The sequence below is a fragment of the Anser anser genome, assembly GCF_964211835.1.
Source record: "Anser anser genome assembly, chromosome: 13".
In the NCBI taxonomy this organism is placed as follows: Eukaryota; Metazoa; Chordata; class Aves; order Anseriformes; family Anatidae; genus Anser; species Anser anser.
Genome location: NC_139734.1, coordinates 10151437 through 10167425, shown reverse-complemented (window position 1 = coordinate 10167425; position 15989 = coordinate 10151437). Strand labels below are relative to the sequence as shown.

The 15989-nt window shown below is 37.2% G+C and overlaps 1 protein-coding gene across 8 annotated transcripts in view; it reads left to right on the top strand.

The window, feature by feature from the left end:
- The window catches only part of MTM1 (myotubularin 1), a 39980-nt gene that overhangs the window by 11356 nt on the left and 12635 nt on the right, over positions 1-15989 (top strand). For all 8 annotated transcript variants that reach the window (XM_083797185.1, XM_083797184.1, XM_083797180.1 and 5 more), the window contains exons 4-10: positions 913-985; positions 2522-2616; positions 3610-3720; positions 4638-4739; positions 10721-10804; positions 12017-12166; positions 13981-14169. In XM_083797185.1, the coding sequence (XP_083653311.1) occupies positions 913-985; positions 2522-2616; positions 3610-3720; positions 4638-4739; positions 10721-10804; positions 12017-12166; positions 13981-14169 (804 nt within the window). The remainder of the gene's footprint in view (positions 1-912; positions 986-2521; positions 2617-3609; positions 3721-4637; positions 4740-10720; positions 10805-12016; positions 12167-13980; positions 14170-15989) is intronic.

Below are 15989 nucleotides of genomic sequence, written 5' to 3'. Positions count from 1 at the left end.
ATGTTTTCTATGACAGAGGTCCCAGAGATCATTATATTCCACATTTAGGTAGAAAACTGAGTATTTGAATGATTTTTTTCTTGATTTTCTTGATTATATATACACATTTTTATTGCTAGAATTTAAATGCTGTTAACTAGGCTGGTTTAAATATCTTTCAGAGTGGACGGGAGAAATATCCTCTGGAATGCAAGTTATGAGAGCCTTCTTGAAGTTAATTCTAATATACTTACTATTGTATTTGCTTTCTACATTGAAACATTTTGTCATTCTTGCAAATTTTTGGCAATTCTGTGCTGCAATTGCCGAGTTATTTCTAGTTAGGTTTGGCTGGTTCGCTTTTAAAATGTTGGTCTTTAGTGGGAAATATTCATGTTAAAGCGAGTTCACATGTGGTTGAAGAAAATGCCACTAGTTTGTGAGACAACAGAACCTAAGGTTTTAGTTATCTTTAAACATTTCTTCAAAAACAGAAATTTTTATTAGTTGTTCTTAGAGGCTACTGAATGTGCAAAGTACAAAGTAGTAGAGTTTGATATTTGTGAGTATGCTGCTTAAGTGCTTTTACTTGACTGTTTATCCAAGACAAGCAGATTTGGAAAATTAAATGTAAGAAATTTTAGAGGAAAAAATGGTACAGAAATTTAATTCCAATTTACTGTAAATATATTTAATTGTTCCTTTAGAATGAGAAGGCTTTGTCAAATAAGCACATTTTAGTCTGCTCAAGCTTTAAGTAATTAATAGTTGCAGTTCAGGATAGTCGCGTGTTCCTGTTCTGGTTCAGCGTGTCAGTTTCTACTGTGGAAAACCCTGTTCTTTCCCATGCAGAAATTAAGATTTATTTTTTTAATCTGGAACTGGAAATCATTGTAAATAAAACATGATGGGCTGTTATATTTCTTTCTTTAGACTCTACAAGATGGTACTAACTGGGAAAAAAATGAAGAAATACCTCGTCTGCCAGGAGAGACTAGAGTTACGGGTAAGAGGTTATATAGCTATCTAATGCAGCGTATGTCCAAGGAGTCTGGCATACACGTCTGTCTTACTAGGTTATTTCCATAGTCTGCAGTGGTTCGGGCTGAGGGGTAAGCTGTGCTAAAATGTCATGAATTAGTTTTTTTCAAGTAATCACTTTAGAGAATTTTTATCACTTACCACAGATAACTTTTTAAGTCTTTGAAATCTTGGTTTGCGTACGTGGTAGATTCTGTAATGCATAGAAGTGCTAAGATATGTCATTATTGTACCTACAAACTAAGTAGTGTGTGTTTAGTGACAAGCATCCCTCTAAGCTTTTTGAAATCAAAAGATAACACATGCTACATACTATTATTGTATTGGTCTCTTGTACAGTGGTGTGCAACCTTAGCCCAAACCATGATTACCCGAGGTATAATCTTATGCTTCGTTGATAAAACATGGCACGCAGCTCGCTTTTGCACACTTGTTAGCCTTTCCATACTGTGATGTCGCATGAAAAAGATTAACGTGTTGTGTGCAGTGGTTCCTTACTTGGTGGAGGCTCTTCCTGGGCTGGAGCCTCGCGCTCTTGGACATTTGCAGTGAGGTATCAGAATGCAACTGAAAGAGGCCTTTTATTTATGAAGCTGCTTCTTGCTCCCCACGCAAGTATTTGTAAGATCAACTTGTGAACGAGACTGGCTGAGCTGAAACCAAAGTGGTGTTTCAAAGGAAGTACCTGTGTTCAATGAGGAAAGTTGTGGGGAAGGCATGGGAGGATGTGGGGCTAAGAAGAATGTTTGGTGTGATCCTGATGACAATTACCTGTGCTTTGGGGGAGCACGCTGGAGGGAGGGTGCTTGCTGTGGAAGGCAGATAAATGGTGTGGGTTAAAGAAATAGGTGGGCAGGGAGAAATACGTCATTTGTATTGCTTCACTTAAGTCTTCAATGACACTGCTTCAGTTAATTTTTTTATTTTTTTGTGTGTGTGCTAGTGCTCATTCTTTTACTGTCCTTGCTGAAACGGTGCTGATGGCCCTGCTACAATTGATTGCCTCAAATTGAAACATAATGGTTCTCTTCAGAATGGAGAGTCCCCTAAACACTTTACAACCTGAACTACATACTTTAATGCAGGAGAATTGGTTACAGGGCACTAAAAGATGTAAGAGTATCAACAAAAGGATGTATTTGTTCTGGGATGTATTTGTTCTGGGATAGTGAATAGACTAGTTCAGTAATCACAGGGAGGACTTAAATCTAGTCACTGTTCTATGTCCTGCGCTGTGCCAAGAAAGAGGAAAAATACAAACGTAACTGGGGAAGGCTAGTGAAATCTGAAGAAATTCAGGCAAGTTTAGTGTAAGAAACTTTCACATTTTCTTAATAATTTAAATGGATAAAATTTAGTTTTATTACTTTAATTCATTCAGCTTTCTTCAGAGTGGCTCTCATGAGTGCAGCTGTCTTTATTTTACTGCTGCTTAATTGATGTTTTCCATCGCTTTGATTTTTCTTCTCCCAATGCTTAAGAAATGCTGCATTTCTTACAGACAAGGATGTTATTTACATGTGTCCGTTTAATGGCCCTGTTAAAGGAAGAGTATACATCACAAACTACAGGCTGTACCTGAGAAGTCTGGAAAATGTGAGTAATAAGCCACAAATAGTTCCAAGGGATGCAGGAGCCTTAAACCCTCTCCTCTTCAACCCTGCTGCCTTTGCTTTATTTTGTGGGCAGTTCATTTGTTTTTAGCTTTTGTGCATGTATGCTTGTGGAATGGCACGGGAGGCTTTTTACTTGAAATGATCTGTAACATTTGTAATAACCATATTTTAATAGTTTAATGGCTAAACAGTAATTGCCTTTGTGCCACTGAGAAATCTTTGCAAAAATGGAAGCTCCTTGAAGTTGAATGCGTTGTAAATGCATGTTTTTTTCCTCTGGTAGAGCTACAGTTTGATCGCTTATCCTGGACTGATGATACCTTTACCTTCTGTCTGTTGGAGCTTTTTTGGTAGCTGTTCTCTTCACACTTATTGTGTGATAGAACAAAAGCAGCAACTAACGATGTGCAAATAGTTCTTGAAATGGCTATCAGTAAGCCAAGATTTTGATTGTCCTTGCTATTGGAGAAGAAAAATACTTCAATTAATAGAATATCACATACAGTAGTAGTGTGTTCAATAAGTAGCAATATAAAAGAAAATAAAATGTACTTATCTGTTTGCATATTTTTAATAAGGTTTTAGCATTATTGAAGTGAGGTCGTTTTGGTTGTAACTAACTTTTTAGTGGTATTTTTCATTTTGTTTAGTTTTATTCTGTATGTCAATAAAGTAGTCATAGCTAGCAGAGGGAATCAGAAGTATGCAACAGACAGCATCGTTCAGGGTGTCGCCATCTTTTTTCCTGCATACTCGGTCTTAGGGCATGAAATATTTCCATTACTTGTACAATTGGATGATTTTCAGGGAATGTACAGACTTTGTGATGTGCTAGGAGGGGACACTCGATCAAAACCAGAAACCTGATTTTTGCTTCCTCCATGTATTTCATTCTATTGTGGTGTGCATAAGAACATTTTCCCTGAGTCATCTTCTCAGGTTAATCCTCTCCTTTCCCTAAATTTCATTGCAGGATCCTGTCGTGGTATTGGATGTTCCATTGGGTGTAATTTCAAGGATTGAAAAAATGGGAGGAGCTTCAAGCAGAGGAGAGAATTCCTACGGATTAGATATAACGTGTAAAGTAAGACTTTTCAATAATTCATTAGGAAATGAAATCTACAGGTTCCCTTTCTCGCTGCTTGCCTACTTACAGGAATAAAAACCATATACTCCTCATAGCTGAATTTTAAAAGATTTTTGGAAGTGGTCAGGGAATTATTTTTATATGAAGGGCTACTTACTATCCTCTCTGTGTGAGGAGAGCGATTGGTTATCTCTTCCTAATTGCTGATTGACAAGAGATTTTGCATGGCAGTATTGTTTTAAGGCATTGTTCCTTCATCACTTCATTATTTCATTAGTTCTAAAAGTAATTTTTTTTTTACAAACCTAAGATCTTTGAAGAACAACTCAAATGGGTTTTGCAAGCTGGAAAGGCAGTGAAACGCTAACGTAACATCTGTTTTTCCTTAGTCTCACAAAAAATTGTGTTACCATGAATAAATATGGTCATGGGGGAATTCCCAGTGGATAATCTAGGATCCTCTGTTTGACTCGTTAATAGAATATGTATGCACACTTTGTTCTCACTAGTTCATGTGCAGATTGCTTATTTTTGAAGTTAGTGATGAGAAAACAGCTAGGGACAATGTAGTCTGCTACAGATCAGTGGCAAATTTTCACGTGGAAAACATAGGGTAAATCCCATCCTGTAAATGTTCAGTAGCCTATGAGACTTCTTAGTGAATCGGATACAGTCACCCCTGATGGCTTTATGCCAAAGGAGTGTTTGCACCACACAGAACGTGGTGCTGCATTACTGGTAGAATTCTTAAGCTCTCTTCTATTTTGTGATATAAGAAAGAAAACTGAACATTCACAACTGTTTGAGGTGTGTGGCAAGCAGATTATAAATCGTATTTAGTGTATAATATAGGATTTGTACATCAGAAAAAAATACAGCTTTGGTTCACTTAAAGCACAATGCCTTTGTTTTAGGATATGAGAAATTTACGGTTTGCATTAAAGCAAGAAGGGCACAGTAGAAGAGATATATTTGAAGTCCTCACAAAACATGCTTTTCCCCAGTCACATAACCTGGTAAGTTATGTCATTTATATTACTGAGTCATTTTAATGCAGATTTCTTGCCAATTAGCTTTAAGTGTTTGACCTACTAATGGACATCATAGCTGCTTAAAAAGAGTAACAACAGATTTCTTGTGTCAGTATAAACTGTAGAGAATTAGTGCTTTTATTTTGTGCCCTTAAAACGCTTGTATCTATGTATTTGTAAAATTATGGATGCTTTATGTTATACTTCAAGTAAACTACTGAGCACCTCTGGTCCATACAGATATCATTGCTTTAGAGGCTGCAAGTTATCCTTCTTCGTTAAGAAATATAATAGTACATGCCTTGCTTGACTTCTTGAAAACATTGAACTCTTGGGCAGTCTCCAAGGCAATGATAAATGTGAATCACAGAGCTTTACTTCAGGACAAGAAGACATGGTAAGACAACACCTGCTTTATCTGTAGTTATTGATGAATAATATCGGACAGCTAATACAGTAATAAGTTTGCACAGATTTATTGAGGGTAAAATTAAAAAAACAAACACATCCTATGGAAGGAATTGAGCTAAACTTTAAAATGAGCTAAGCAACTGCATATTTTTGGTGTGCTTTCAGTATATTTCAGCCAGTAGTTTAAACTGATCCTGCCAAAAGTGAGTGTTTCTGCATGGTTGTAAGTTTCTGAGGCTGTAGGGTGAACCAGCTAGGGAACTGAAATGGATGAAAGCTAAGCAAGGAGGAAAAAAAAAATAAAAGCTTTACCCTGAGTCATTTCCTTAGTCTGGTTAGCTTAGCCTGAGTATGGGGGTGGAGGGCGAGGACATCTGTGGATGCTCCTTGCAGATGGATGTGAACGAACATGAAAATGTTCTGCCTCTTACTGTGGCTGTTTTAAAACAGGGTTTTGCTGGCTGAGTATGAGTATGTCTGGGCTGTGCATGACACTAACGCTTAGTGGCCAGCAGCTGGCAGGGAGATCTTTTAAAAAGATAGTGCTGTGGCTTGGACCAGATGATCCTAGAGGTCTTTTCCAACCTAAATAATTCTATGATTCAAATGAGAGCTGTGTGAAGATGGCAGCTCTCTGCTACTGAAACGCTGGAGTCTTGCTGTTCTCTGGTCGTCTTCGTTCTGCCTTCTAGCCACGTGGTTGGTTCTTCTCCTCATGCCAAACTGACAGTTGTATAATCACAAAGTAAGCCAGTGTAGCTCACTTACCCAGAACAAAATGTTCTGTGTTCTGCGTTAGCGTTGTGCCATTTTTAATAATTTGACGAGACCTGGTTTGTAATTAGTACATATCAGAACCAGTGCAAGAGAGGGGTGCAAGTGATACAGGGTGCAGGCAGGAGAAAAAAAGAGAAGACACCCTGGTTTTTTTTAGCAGTGTTAGCTGGCAATTTAGCAGTTTAGCTGGTAATTTTGCTCAGACCACGTTGTGGAACTGCACCCTGGGTCTTTGAGTGGTTCAGCAGCACTCATGCTCTGCAGTGGAAAGAAGGTGTCATCAGGACCGTAAAGATTAATATTGCTTCTGTTTTCTTTGTGGTATCCCATTCTCAGACAAATGGTAGGTAAATACAGCCTGAAATGTTATTTCTGAATGGAGTGTGCTTATTAATTTCAAGATTTTTCTGCAGAATCATCAGACCACCAGTGTTTGAGAACCTAGAATAAGTAACAAGCCTGTTCTCAACCATTCACCAGTCTCAACATTGTCTCTTGTGCTTACTTGTAGAAGCTTGTTCTTGGCTCTCTCCAGTTTTAGCATAGGTCAGGTTCAGATCTCCTGGAGTCACTAACATAATACAAAATCTAGTAGCTCATCCGGCTGACAGTTCAGCTGCTATGGAACAAACATGCTGTTTATAATCTTCTCTTGCATTTGTAGTATGCTGCTAATTGGAAGCCTATGCTGAAATAGTGTTTTTAAACATTTAAAAAAAAAAAACAAAACACAAGCCAACCTTATGTATTTGTAGTACCCCACAAAAGCTGAGATATTTAGTCTGCAGTTTAGTTTCTGAACAGCAGCTGCTCCACTTCCTCTTAGCCTGATACTACGTCATCTTTTTTATAAGATTATTCACTGTCATAATACTTGCATGATACGTATTTATTTCTAACCGCGATAGCTGTGTGGGAGAGACAGTGGTAGTCATGCTGTCTGACTTCCCCCTCTCTCACTCCTGCTATAGCTGGTTTTCCTGGTGATTTAAAGCGTCTGGGAGTCAGATTATGCCACTGTTGCTGTTGGATCTGCAAGGATGACTTTAGATAGCAGTGAGACCTGGTATAGGGGCCTATCTGATGGAGCACAAGCAAAAAATACCTTGACCCAAGGCTTCATTCTGAATAACTTCTGCCAGTCTCGGTGCAATAATGGTAAACTTAGCGTTTTCAGAAATTATTAGATGTTAATTATGTAAATACTACGTCATCTGATTTTAGTTTTCAGATGAACAGGTAAGATGTAGCTGGCTGAGTTGTAGTAATAGAATGTTAAAGTCAAGGATAATATCTTTATTTTCAGACACACTGAGAAATGTCAACCTTTTCACTGAGTAAAAGTGTCATGATTTATAATGTATAACAAGTATAAACCAGGAAGTTAGAAATAGGAAAAAAAAACCACTCTTTTCATGTTTAACTCTTATTCTAGCTTTGTTACTTTATTCTCTTGTAATGTATAAAGTGAAAAAAAGAACATTTTAATAAATTGTTATATATATATATGTACTAAAATTCTATAAATAAATATATAACTATTTGTAGACTGCCTGCCAAACTGTCTTGTCAGGTGGTAGCTGCTCTTTCCTTTATCTTGCAGAACTAGGTTGTGTTGTGAGTAACCAGTATATCATGTTATTTTTTTTGTGCAAAATGATAACGATGAAGTTGAATGTTGAAGGCAAGTACTTGGTCTGTAGGAGGACTGAAAAAGAGGCTGTGTGTTTTGAAACTGAAGCTTAGCACCTGCAAGGAAGTAAACAGAATTACTTGCACAGTGAAGCATAAAAAGTAGTTTACCAAGAAAGTTACAAGATTGGAAGCCTTTTTTTTTTAAAGTGAAGTATTTTTTGTGCTTTTAGACCATGGATCTGCAACGAAATCCCTGATTTCATTATATGCAAAGATATTTTAATTGCTTTTGCAAAATTTTAACTGATGTATCATGTTTTACTTGTTCTTACGAGCTACAGGTATTGATAAGTCATAAGCCTTACATCCCACAGATTTCTGAGCAGTTATTTAATATGCTCTTTTATTTCTTACGTCTTTAATTCTTTCTTCAATTTCTTCTTTCCGTTTCCCATGGTAGCTGAAAAAAATTGAAACTGATCTCTTTTGTGCAATGAGTTAAGATTTAGAGTAGCAACCAGATTAAGTGTATAGAACACAATGTACACATGTGTACACAATGTATACGTACTGTATACAGTTTTTGTTGTAATAGTCAGCTCTTGCAGAAGAAATAATTTTATTCTATTTTTAGATACTGTTCTGTTTTTAAGTGCTGTTTTTGTTGGATTTACTTATTCAAGAGTTCGCTCTCAGAATTGCTCCTGTAAAAATCTGAGCCCAAGCTTTGTTCCACTTTCACATCCATTGTAGTGTTCTCTTATTTGTTAGACTTCAGATTTTTGATATGATGCACAGTACTGATTTATTTATTTTTATCTTTTTCTTGAGCAACAGAGGAAGAATTTGTACTACCTGGAATGTCAGGAGAACTTACAAAGCTTAATTGTCAAATCTAATAGTTGTGGGTTTTGTGGCTCTGAAAGGTTTTGTAATAGATGTGCTAAAGTTGCCGTAGCTAAGTGTTTAAAATGAAACAAGCCGTACATAGTAGGACTGCGTTCTCTTGGAAAGGATTCTGTCCATCCCCTAGAATGTTTATTTCTAGTTTGGAGCAGCACCTTCTTGATTTTTCTGTAAAATCTATGTAAGAAGATAGGCATTTATGTATTTTATTTGTCACTTATTAAGCTGGGCAATTTATAAATCATCACTAGGAAGCTTGCTAACATACTCATGGCTTTGAGACATGTTTAAAGCATTGTGTTATTATTCCAGTGTTTCTGAATCCTAAGATTCTCCTTTGTCTCTTTGGTTTCTTGGTGAATTCTTAGCATAGTTTGCTATCTGGGATATAGCAAATCCCTTTGGGGAGGAGAGGAATTTTCTTGCATGTAGCTGTTTATTAATAGCTGAGCAAATCAGTTTCATCTACAGTTGTAGATAGCAAGATTCCTGGTTTGCAGTAAAAAAAAAAAGGCATTTTTTTCTGCTTACTTTCTGATACTTGCATATACTTCTAGTGGAATGTTTTTTTGTGATGCATTTGATATCTGTCTCTTTCATATTTCCTTTCTTTGTCTCTGCTTCCAGCCCACCTGATAGCAGTCTCCTTAAGCAAAAGAATCTGTAATATTCACTTACACTGAAGGCTTAACCCTTTAAAAAAGGGGAAGACATCCAGAATATGCAGCTTGGGAATGCTTTGTTTACTTTTACAAACTTGCCAGTGAATGTACTTGCTATAAAATACTGATTTCATTTAAAATTCTAAAACTAGTGGGAAAAAATATCGTGTGTGCAGTAACTTCCTTTTGAGATGCTTGCTGGTTTGAGATATGTGACGAAAAGCCTTCCTTCCAGAGGGATTCAGTTTTGTACTTTGATTGATGCTGCTTACTGTTTAAACCATTGTAACTTACTAGGCTAACCAGAATTGCCTTAAACCATTGCTACTGCCTTCATAAGATGTAAAGAAACCTCCATCTGTGCTTACGGTGCATTCACGAAGCATTGCTTTACATCTCTAGATGTAATCATGGCACCCTAAAACCATGTTTTTTCCCTCTTTTTGCCAAGTTTCCTGCATTTCTGATTTGTTTAGGTCCACTCCTGTGAAAACAATAGTTTTGGGATATTCTGTTTAACGTTCAGTTTCTTCTGTTAATGTCTCTGAGTAGCTAGGAGACCTTCAGCTTTGTTGATGCAAGTGAGCCATGAAAGCTCTTGAATGCTTTCTGTTCTGACTGCTGCTGCTCCGTTAGCTCAGCGCAGCAAATTCCCTTCTGCTGTGTTTTGAAACAACTTAGTTTCATGCTCCAGTTGGCATCCAAAGAATTCATAAGCCACCAAAATCAATTTTCTCAATGAGGCAGATTCTTAAAATAAACATTGTTTTGGTTTTCATGATAAACTGTAAAAACAAACCAAGCAAGAAAAGGTTAGCTGGGCAGTACAGCTCACTTGGAATGGGTTGGAAGGAGAAGGAAAAACAAGCTAGAAGGTATGAGGAAGTTGTTAGAGTCCTCTGCGAGGATGCTGTGTTTTATAAATCAGTCTCAAGAGTGGGTAATGAAGCAAGACAAAAGTAAATGGTATAACCCACCAGCAACATGCTTTGTTTCATTTTCACTGGCCTCTTTTCGATCTTCATGGAGTTTTACAGTAAAGCAGACTTCTGTTAGAAAGGAGCAATTGAAGACGGGATGCAGAAAGAAGGCTGCTTCCTAATGGCAGTGAACAGTGTTTGAAACATGTTTACAATTCCAATTCAGCATCTATCATTTTGAGCAGTATTTGCAGCTGTACCTATTGGAGAAATTTTAGTGAGAAGACAACAGTTTGTTTAGTGAGGATTAAATACAGGAACTGATATAAATTATTTTAAAACATTTCACCCTCCTGACTGTAAACTAAAAAATCCCACAGTTTAAGTGTTGTAATTTTTATGCACTTTTTGTCATTTCTTGTTTAAGCATTGCCACACTTGCATTATTTCATTAATGCATTTGTATTGTGTATTAATTCTTACCTTTTGCTTTACCATCTGCCGTATCAGATTTAAATGGGATGGAGTGGGTTTGGTATGAACGTCGGTCCCACTTTGTGGTAGGCATTAGGGTGTAACTGATGATGAGTAATGAGCCTTCATATTTGCCACCTTCGGTCAGTTTGCTGTAATAAGCTTCTCTTACATCCTACAGCTTTTTTTTGCATTTGCAAATGAAGAAAAGTTTTCAGAGAATGGCTGGATGGTGTACAATCCAATGTCCGAATACAGGAGACAGGTAAGCTATGAAAGCCGCAGTTGTGTGGTGCTTTCATGGAGTTATTTTTTGTACATATCACTTGTCAGCTGTTTTGCGGGGGTGGAGGGCAGCTGAGGACTGGAGAAGATAGAAATGCAAGTTAAAGTAGGTAAGGAAACAAAGCAGTGGAAGAGTTTTTGTGTTTTAACAACAACAAAAAAAAATGTCACAGGAAGGTAGTCCCTGCTCTTTGAAGGAAATTTTTGATACCAGTTACAGTACGTCACTGTTAAGTGGGTGGTGGTGGTGGAGAATGTGACAAATATGTAACAACAGTGTCCTAAATATAGATTTGATTTAGTCTGATTCTTCAAGAAGTTTAATAATAATAAAGGCTTATTTCAGAAATAGAATTACTTTACAGAAGTTATTTATATGTTAATCAGTTTTCTCTTTAGATGATCGTGGAAAAATGTTAATGAAAGAGGATAACATTATTTAATTTTAACATTTCTTACTATTAGACAATTTGTTTATCGCTTTAAATACTACAGTTAGAATGTCCTTGCTTTTTTTCCCTCTCTAATTGTTAATGGACTAAAGTGTATCCCAACTTCCACATGATCCGTTTGGTTCAAGGTAGAGGCCCCAAACCCCCCAAAAAGTAAAATATAAACACCCGCGCAAACCCCATTGTGTGTGGAGAGCTTATCAGTCTTGCTCAATTTCCTGACTGCTGTTTTTGAAATACTTTACTGAGCAGACTGCAACCAGAAGTTTGTTAGTGGAAAGGCTGTCTTGAATCTCCCTTTTTTTTTTTAATTGAAGGCAGCATCAGACTACAAGGAAGAAAGGCTGAGATCAGACTTCCTCCCCCTCTTTTCAGGGCCGTAATCTCTTTTCAGCAGGCGAAATGGAAAGGCAGTGCTTTGAGGGAGGAGAGAAATTATCTTTCCCTAGTTCTGTGGTTGAAGAAACTCCTCTACTAGTTTAGATATTGTTTTGAAACTTGTGAGGACAGAATTGTGCATGTAAAGAGTATACGTGTAAGATACGTAGCTAAGACCAAATCAGCAGTGGGCTGTTTTCTGTGGTCTTGTAATTTTTTTTCTTCTATTGTTTTGAAATACTACTGTAGTTAGGTTGAGTTGGTAGCTTGTTGCCACCATGTGGCCATAATATCATGTAAAATTTGAGAGCAGAATTACTAGTTGTACAGGCAAAAATATGTTGAAAAACTTTGCCTTTTAGGGACTGCCTAATGAACGGTGGCGAGTAACTTTTATTAATGAGCATTACGGACTGTGTGACACATATCCATCACTCTTAGTAGTGCCATATAATGCAACAGATGAAGATCTCAAGAAAGTTGCTGCCTTTAGGTCCCGAAATAGAATTCCGGTGAGTACTGCTTGATGAAAGTTGTCTTAGAGCGTAGCTAGTTTTGTTTCCAAACAACTTTTTGCTGAACATGACACAGAGGATGCCTTTTTTATGGAAATGGTTACAGCAAAGTTGTTTTGACTGGCTGATTTTTTTTGTCTGTTTGAAACTAGTGTGATGGCCAAGCCTCATTTCCTACAACAATTATGCATTCCAACTGTGTTGGTTTTAACTTGACTTTTCTAGTAACAACTGCCAGCATTTCAGATTCCCTTTTCTTAATGAAGTATGAGCCTAGGACTGCCATCTGTACTAGTTTATTGACTATTGTTGCATGTGCATAAAAAGTGATAGCAAGTGTTATCCTTCTCATGTGTAAGCAAACTGCATGGCATTTAAACGTAATTCCAATGGTCTCTCCTAAAACAAAATTTTGTGCATAGTCGCCATAGTGAATTTTTGGGATTTTTAGTTCTATGCTATTTTAAATCAGGCTGTGGAATTGAAGATAAACCCATTTGACTCTGGGTATGTTTCTGTAACTACAATTCTTTGAGGTAAGAGAATTTTTATGTAGCAGCTCTTTACAACACTGTAAAAAATATTATTTTGTAGTACAACACAATCTCTTATCTAATGTTTCACCTTGGCAAACTTGCAAAAGGTTTTGGATTCTTAGCCAGTATCAGAAAGCTGCCTTGTATCTCACTTGATATCAAACAGATGGGAAATTAAAAATGATAAATATTTGTTAGATGGTATTCACTGGCAGCCTAGGAGTCATATATTTACTGTATATAGACCCATGCATATGTGTAGGATATAATATGCATATAGGTTTAATATATATGTTAAACTGCTCTTCATTGTTTATATATATAGAATGTGTGTGTTTGGATGGTTCTTATAACCTAGCTGTATCTTCTGTATTGTCTCAAAACACATGGCAAGTCTTTTGTACAGCCTGTAAAGTAATAGTAATTTCCTTGGTAATAATAATGTTATTCTTGATGGGAAGTAACCAATCCTATTCACGCTCACACAGACTAATTCTGTTTCTAGACGTACAACTAAGGTTCGTATTTCAGCAGTGAATACTTTTGGAAGATTTTTTTTGACTTCTGATGTTCTTTCTCCATGTAACTCACAGCTTTGTCAAACTCTGTGAGAATATTCTACCTTCAGAGTTAACCAGGATAAACTATTACCTGCTTCTTAGGGTACAAATCTTTAATTTCTTGCATGGCAATCTGTCCTTAGGGCAGCCCTAGCTCAGAAAAACAATAAATGCAGCAGACGCTTTGCCCCAGTACCTCCTAATTGTAAAGAGGGCTGAGGAACAAAATCCACTTCAAGGAGAAAGGGAAGCATTCAGGCTACTGCAGAAAGGTTCAACTTTTCTTCCTTATGCAAAAAAAAAAAAGTGTGTGTAGGGTTTCCTGTAGCATTGGAACATATTAGTCGTAGTAGCTACAGTGAGTTCATTCTTCTGAATTGTTTCTTCGTTTCAGCAGGCATTGCTGTGTTTTTTTCCAGTTTGCTTTTCAGAATTATTTGTGCAACTTGAGACTTGCAGGAAAAATGAAATGCACTGGATTCTTCAAGCACATAAAATTTCAGTAAGAGTTGAGTATGTAACAGAATGAACCTTTAGAGATTATTATTAAATTTTATGAAAATAAATAGGAAGAATTTGAGATGTTTGGGAACTAATTTTTTAAGAAATAAAATTAAAGTGTTAATTTTCCTATTATCTGTTTTAAAGAATGTAACTTAAGTTGCGGCTTTTAATGAAATGTATTTCTTCCATTGTGTTTTTGGCATGTGACTAGGTCCTGTCTTGGATTCATCCAGAGAACCAAGCTGTTATTATGCGCTGCAGTCAGCCTCTGGTTGGAATGAGTGGGAAGAGGAATAAAGACGATGAAAGATATCTTGATATCATCAGGGAGGCTAATGGACAAATATCAAAACTGACCATCTATGATGCTAGGCCCAATGTCAATGCAGTTGCAAACAAGGTAAATGTATGCTTAATTGTTATTTGTGAAGGGGGGTGTGGTGAGGACTTAAATCTCAAAGTTTTCTTTGAGGAGGTTTCTCAGAACAGTAAAAGCCTTGCTATAGGTAAACTTACTTAAGAAAATATGTATATTCACCTGATCAAATAATGAGTATCAAGGCCATGAAAGAACATGCACACTTAGAGTAGGTCAAAAGCAGAGTTTTAGGATCATATGTGGATTTGGAGACGCTCTCTACCCTGTCTCTTATCAGTCCAGCACAGACCTTAGTGTGGGGCTGAAATCAGGTACGATTACTCTGTAGAGTGTTTTCGGCCAATTGAGGTAGACGTGGGCAAAGCTGTAGAGCGTGTCTTCTCGTAGCAATGATGGGGCGCCTGGGTGCAAGCCACAACTCGTTTCCTGGAAAAGCTGTGCGTAAAGCCAAGTTCACTGATAAGCATCCTGTGTTTGGTTCTCCTTAACTATGATGTGAACCACTTCAGTCCTATGCAGACATCCAGTAAATAAAGAGAAGATGACAATTAATGACAAAATGATAATTAATTTAACTTTTGGGCTTGCATTCTAAAGAGTATGGGCATAGCCATGGATATGAGAGTATGGTACATAGCCATGTACCAGCTGCTCTCCCTGTGTCTGGGATAGTCCCTTGCCCACTGAACTTGTGGCACAAGTGAAGTGAACAAGCTCTTTGGTACTTAGTGAAGTTGTGAGTCTGTGCAGTAAAGAGCACTAGAGAGATTAACTCAAGAGGGCTTGAGATCTTAGCAAAATGATGAGCATGCTTACCTGGGAAAAAAATGAATTTAGCTTCTGAATATTTTTTGGCATAAAATACTAATTTAGTGGAATGAATCCTCTCCAATGTTTGTGCTGAAAGAAATAGGAAATGATAAAGCTTGTTTGCCTCTAGGAGGGTCGCATGCAACGTAAACGTTGCTTCAGAATTCAAGTGCACCTGTGATGTTAGGGTTTTGCTCTCTTTAACTTAAACACACGTCTATACCTTTTACAATGTCTTCTCTGTAATAGAGAATACAGTTCATTGAATAAGTAATAAGGCTCGTTTCATCTCTGAAAGAACGTATGGTATACTGTGTCCCAGGGGGTGTTTAGCTAGGTCTTAATCCGATGGATTGTATTCTGAGGGTATACCTCCATTGCTTGTGTTTTACTCTACAAATTACATTATGTCCTCTATACGGTGAATTTTTATGGGTGAACAGAAGATCCCATTTTTGTTACAGATGTGTAATCCATCTGTTTGCCTTGTGGAAGGAATGTCAGTTCTTACAATTAACTTAATTTTTTCCCCAGTTCTTAGACAAACTCAAATATTTACCGTAGATGTTTCAAAGGTGCATTACGGCCAAACTTCCTACATGCACGCATCTTACTGAAGATGTGTGCACATTTTTCAGCTTTTTAGATGGTTTGTATTTCACCCATGTGTTTTAATTAACACCTGACATGATTAAATGTTTCATACTCAGACTTAAAATCTGTAAGGTACATTTCTGGATCTGAGAAACAGTGACTTAAAGTGCAAGTCAATGCTGATCTGGAAAAAAAAAGTTATTTCTTGAATAGCTGTGAAGCTTAGCGTGAGCAAAATGGGGCTGCACTACTTGTACATTGCAGTGTTCTCAGGGCTGTGGTCAAGACCACTCAGTCAGGAGGAGCTGCTGCAACCCTAATGCTAAAATTGCAATCGTTCCCTACCAGGGCTTCAGAATACTCAAAGGAAAGAGAAAAATACAGTCATTACTGCCTTTAGCAGAGAGCCTGGCAGCTCTGAGAATATCCCCACTTGT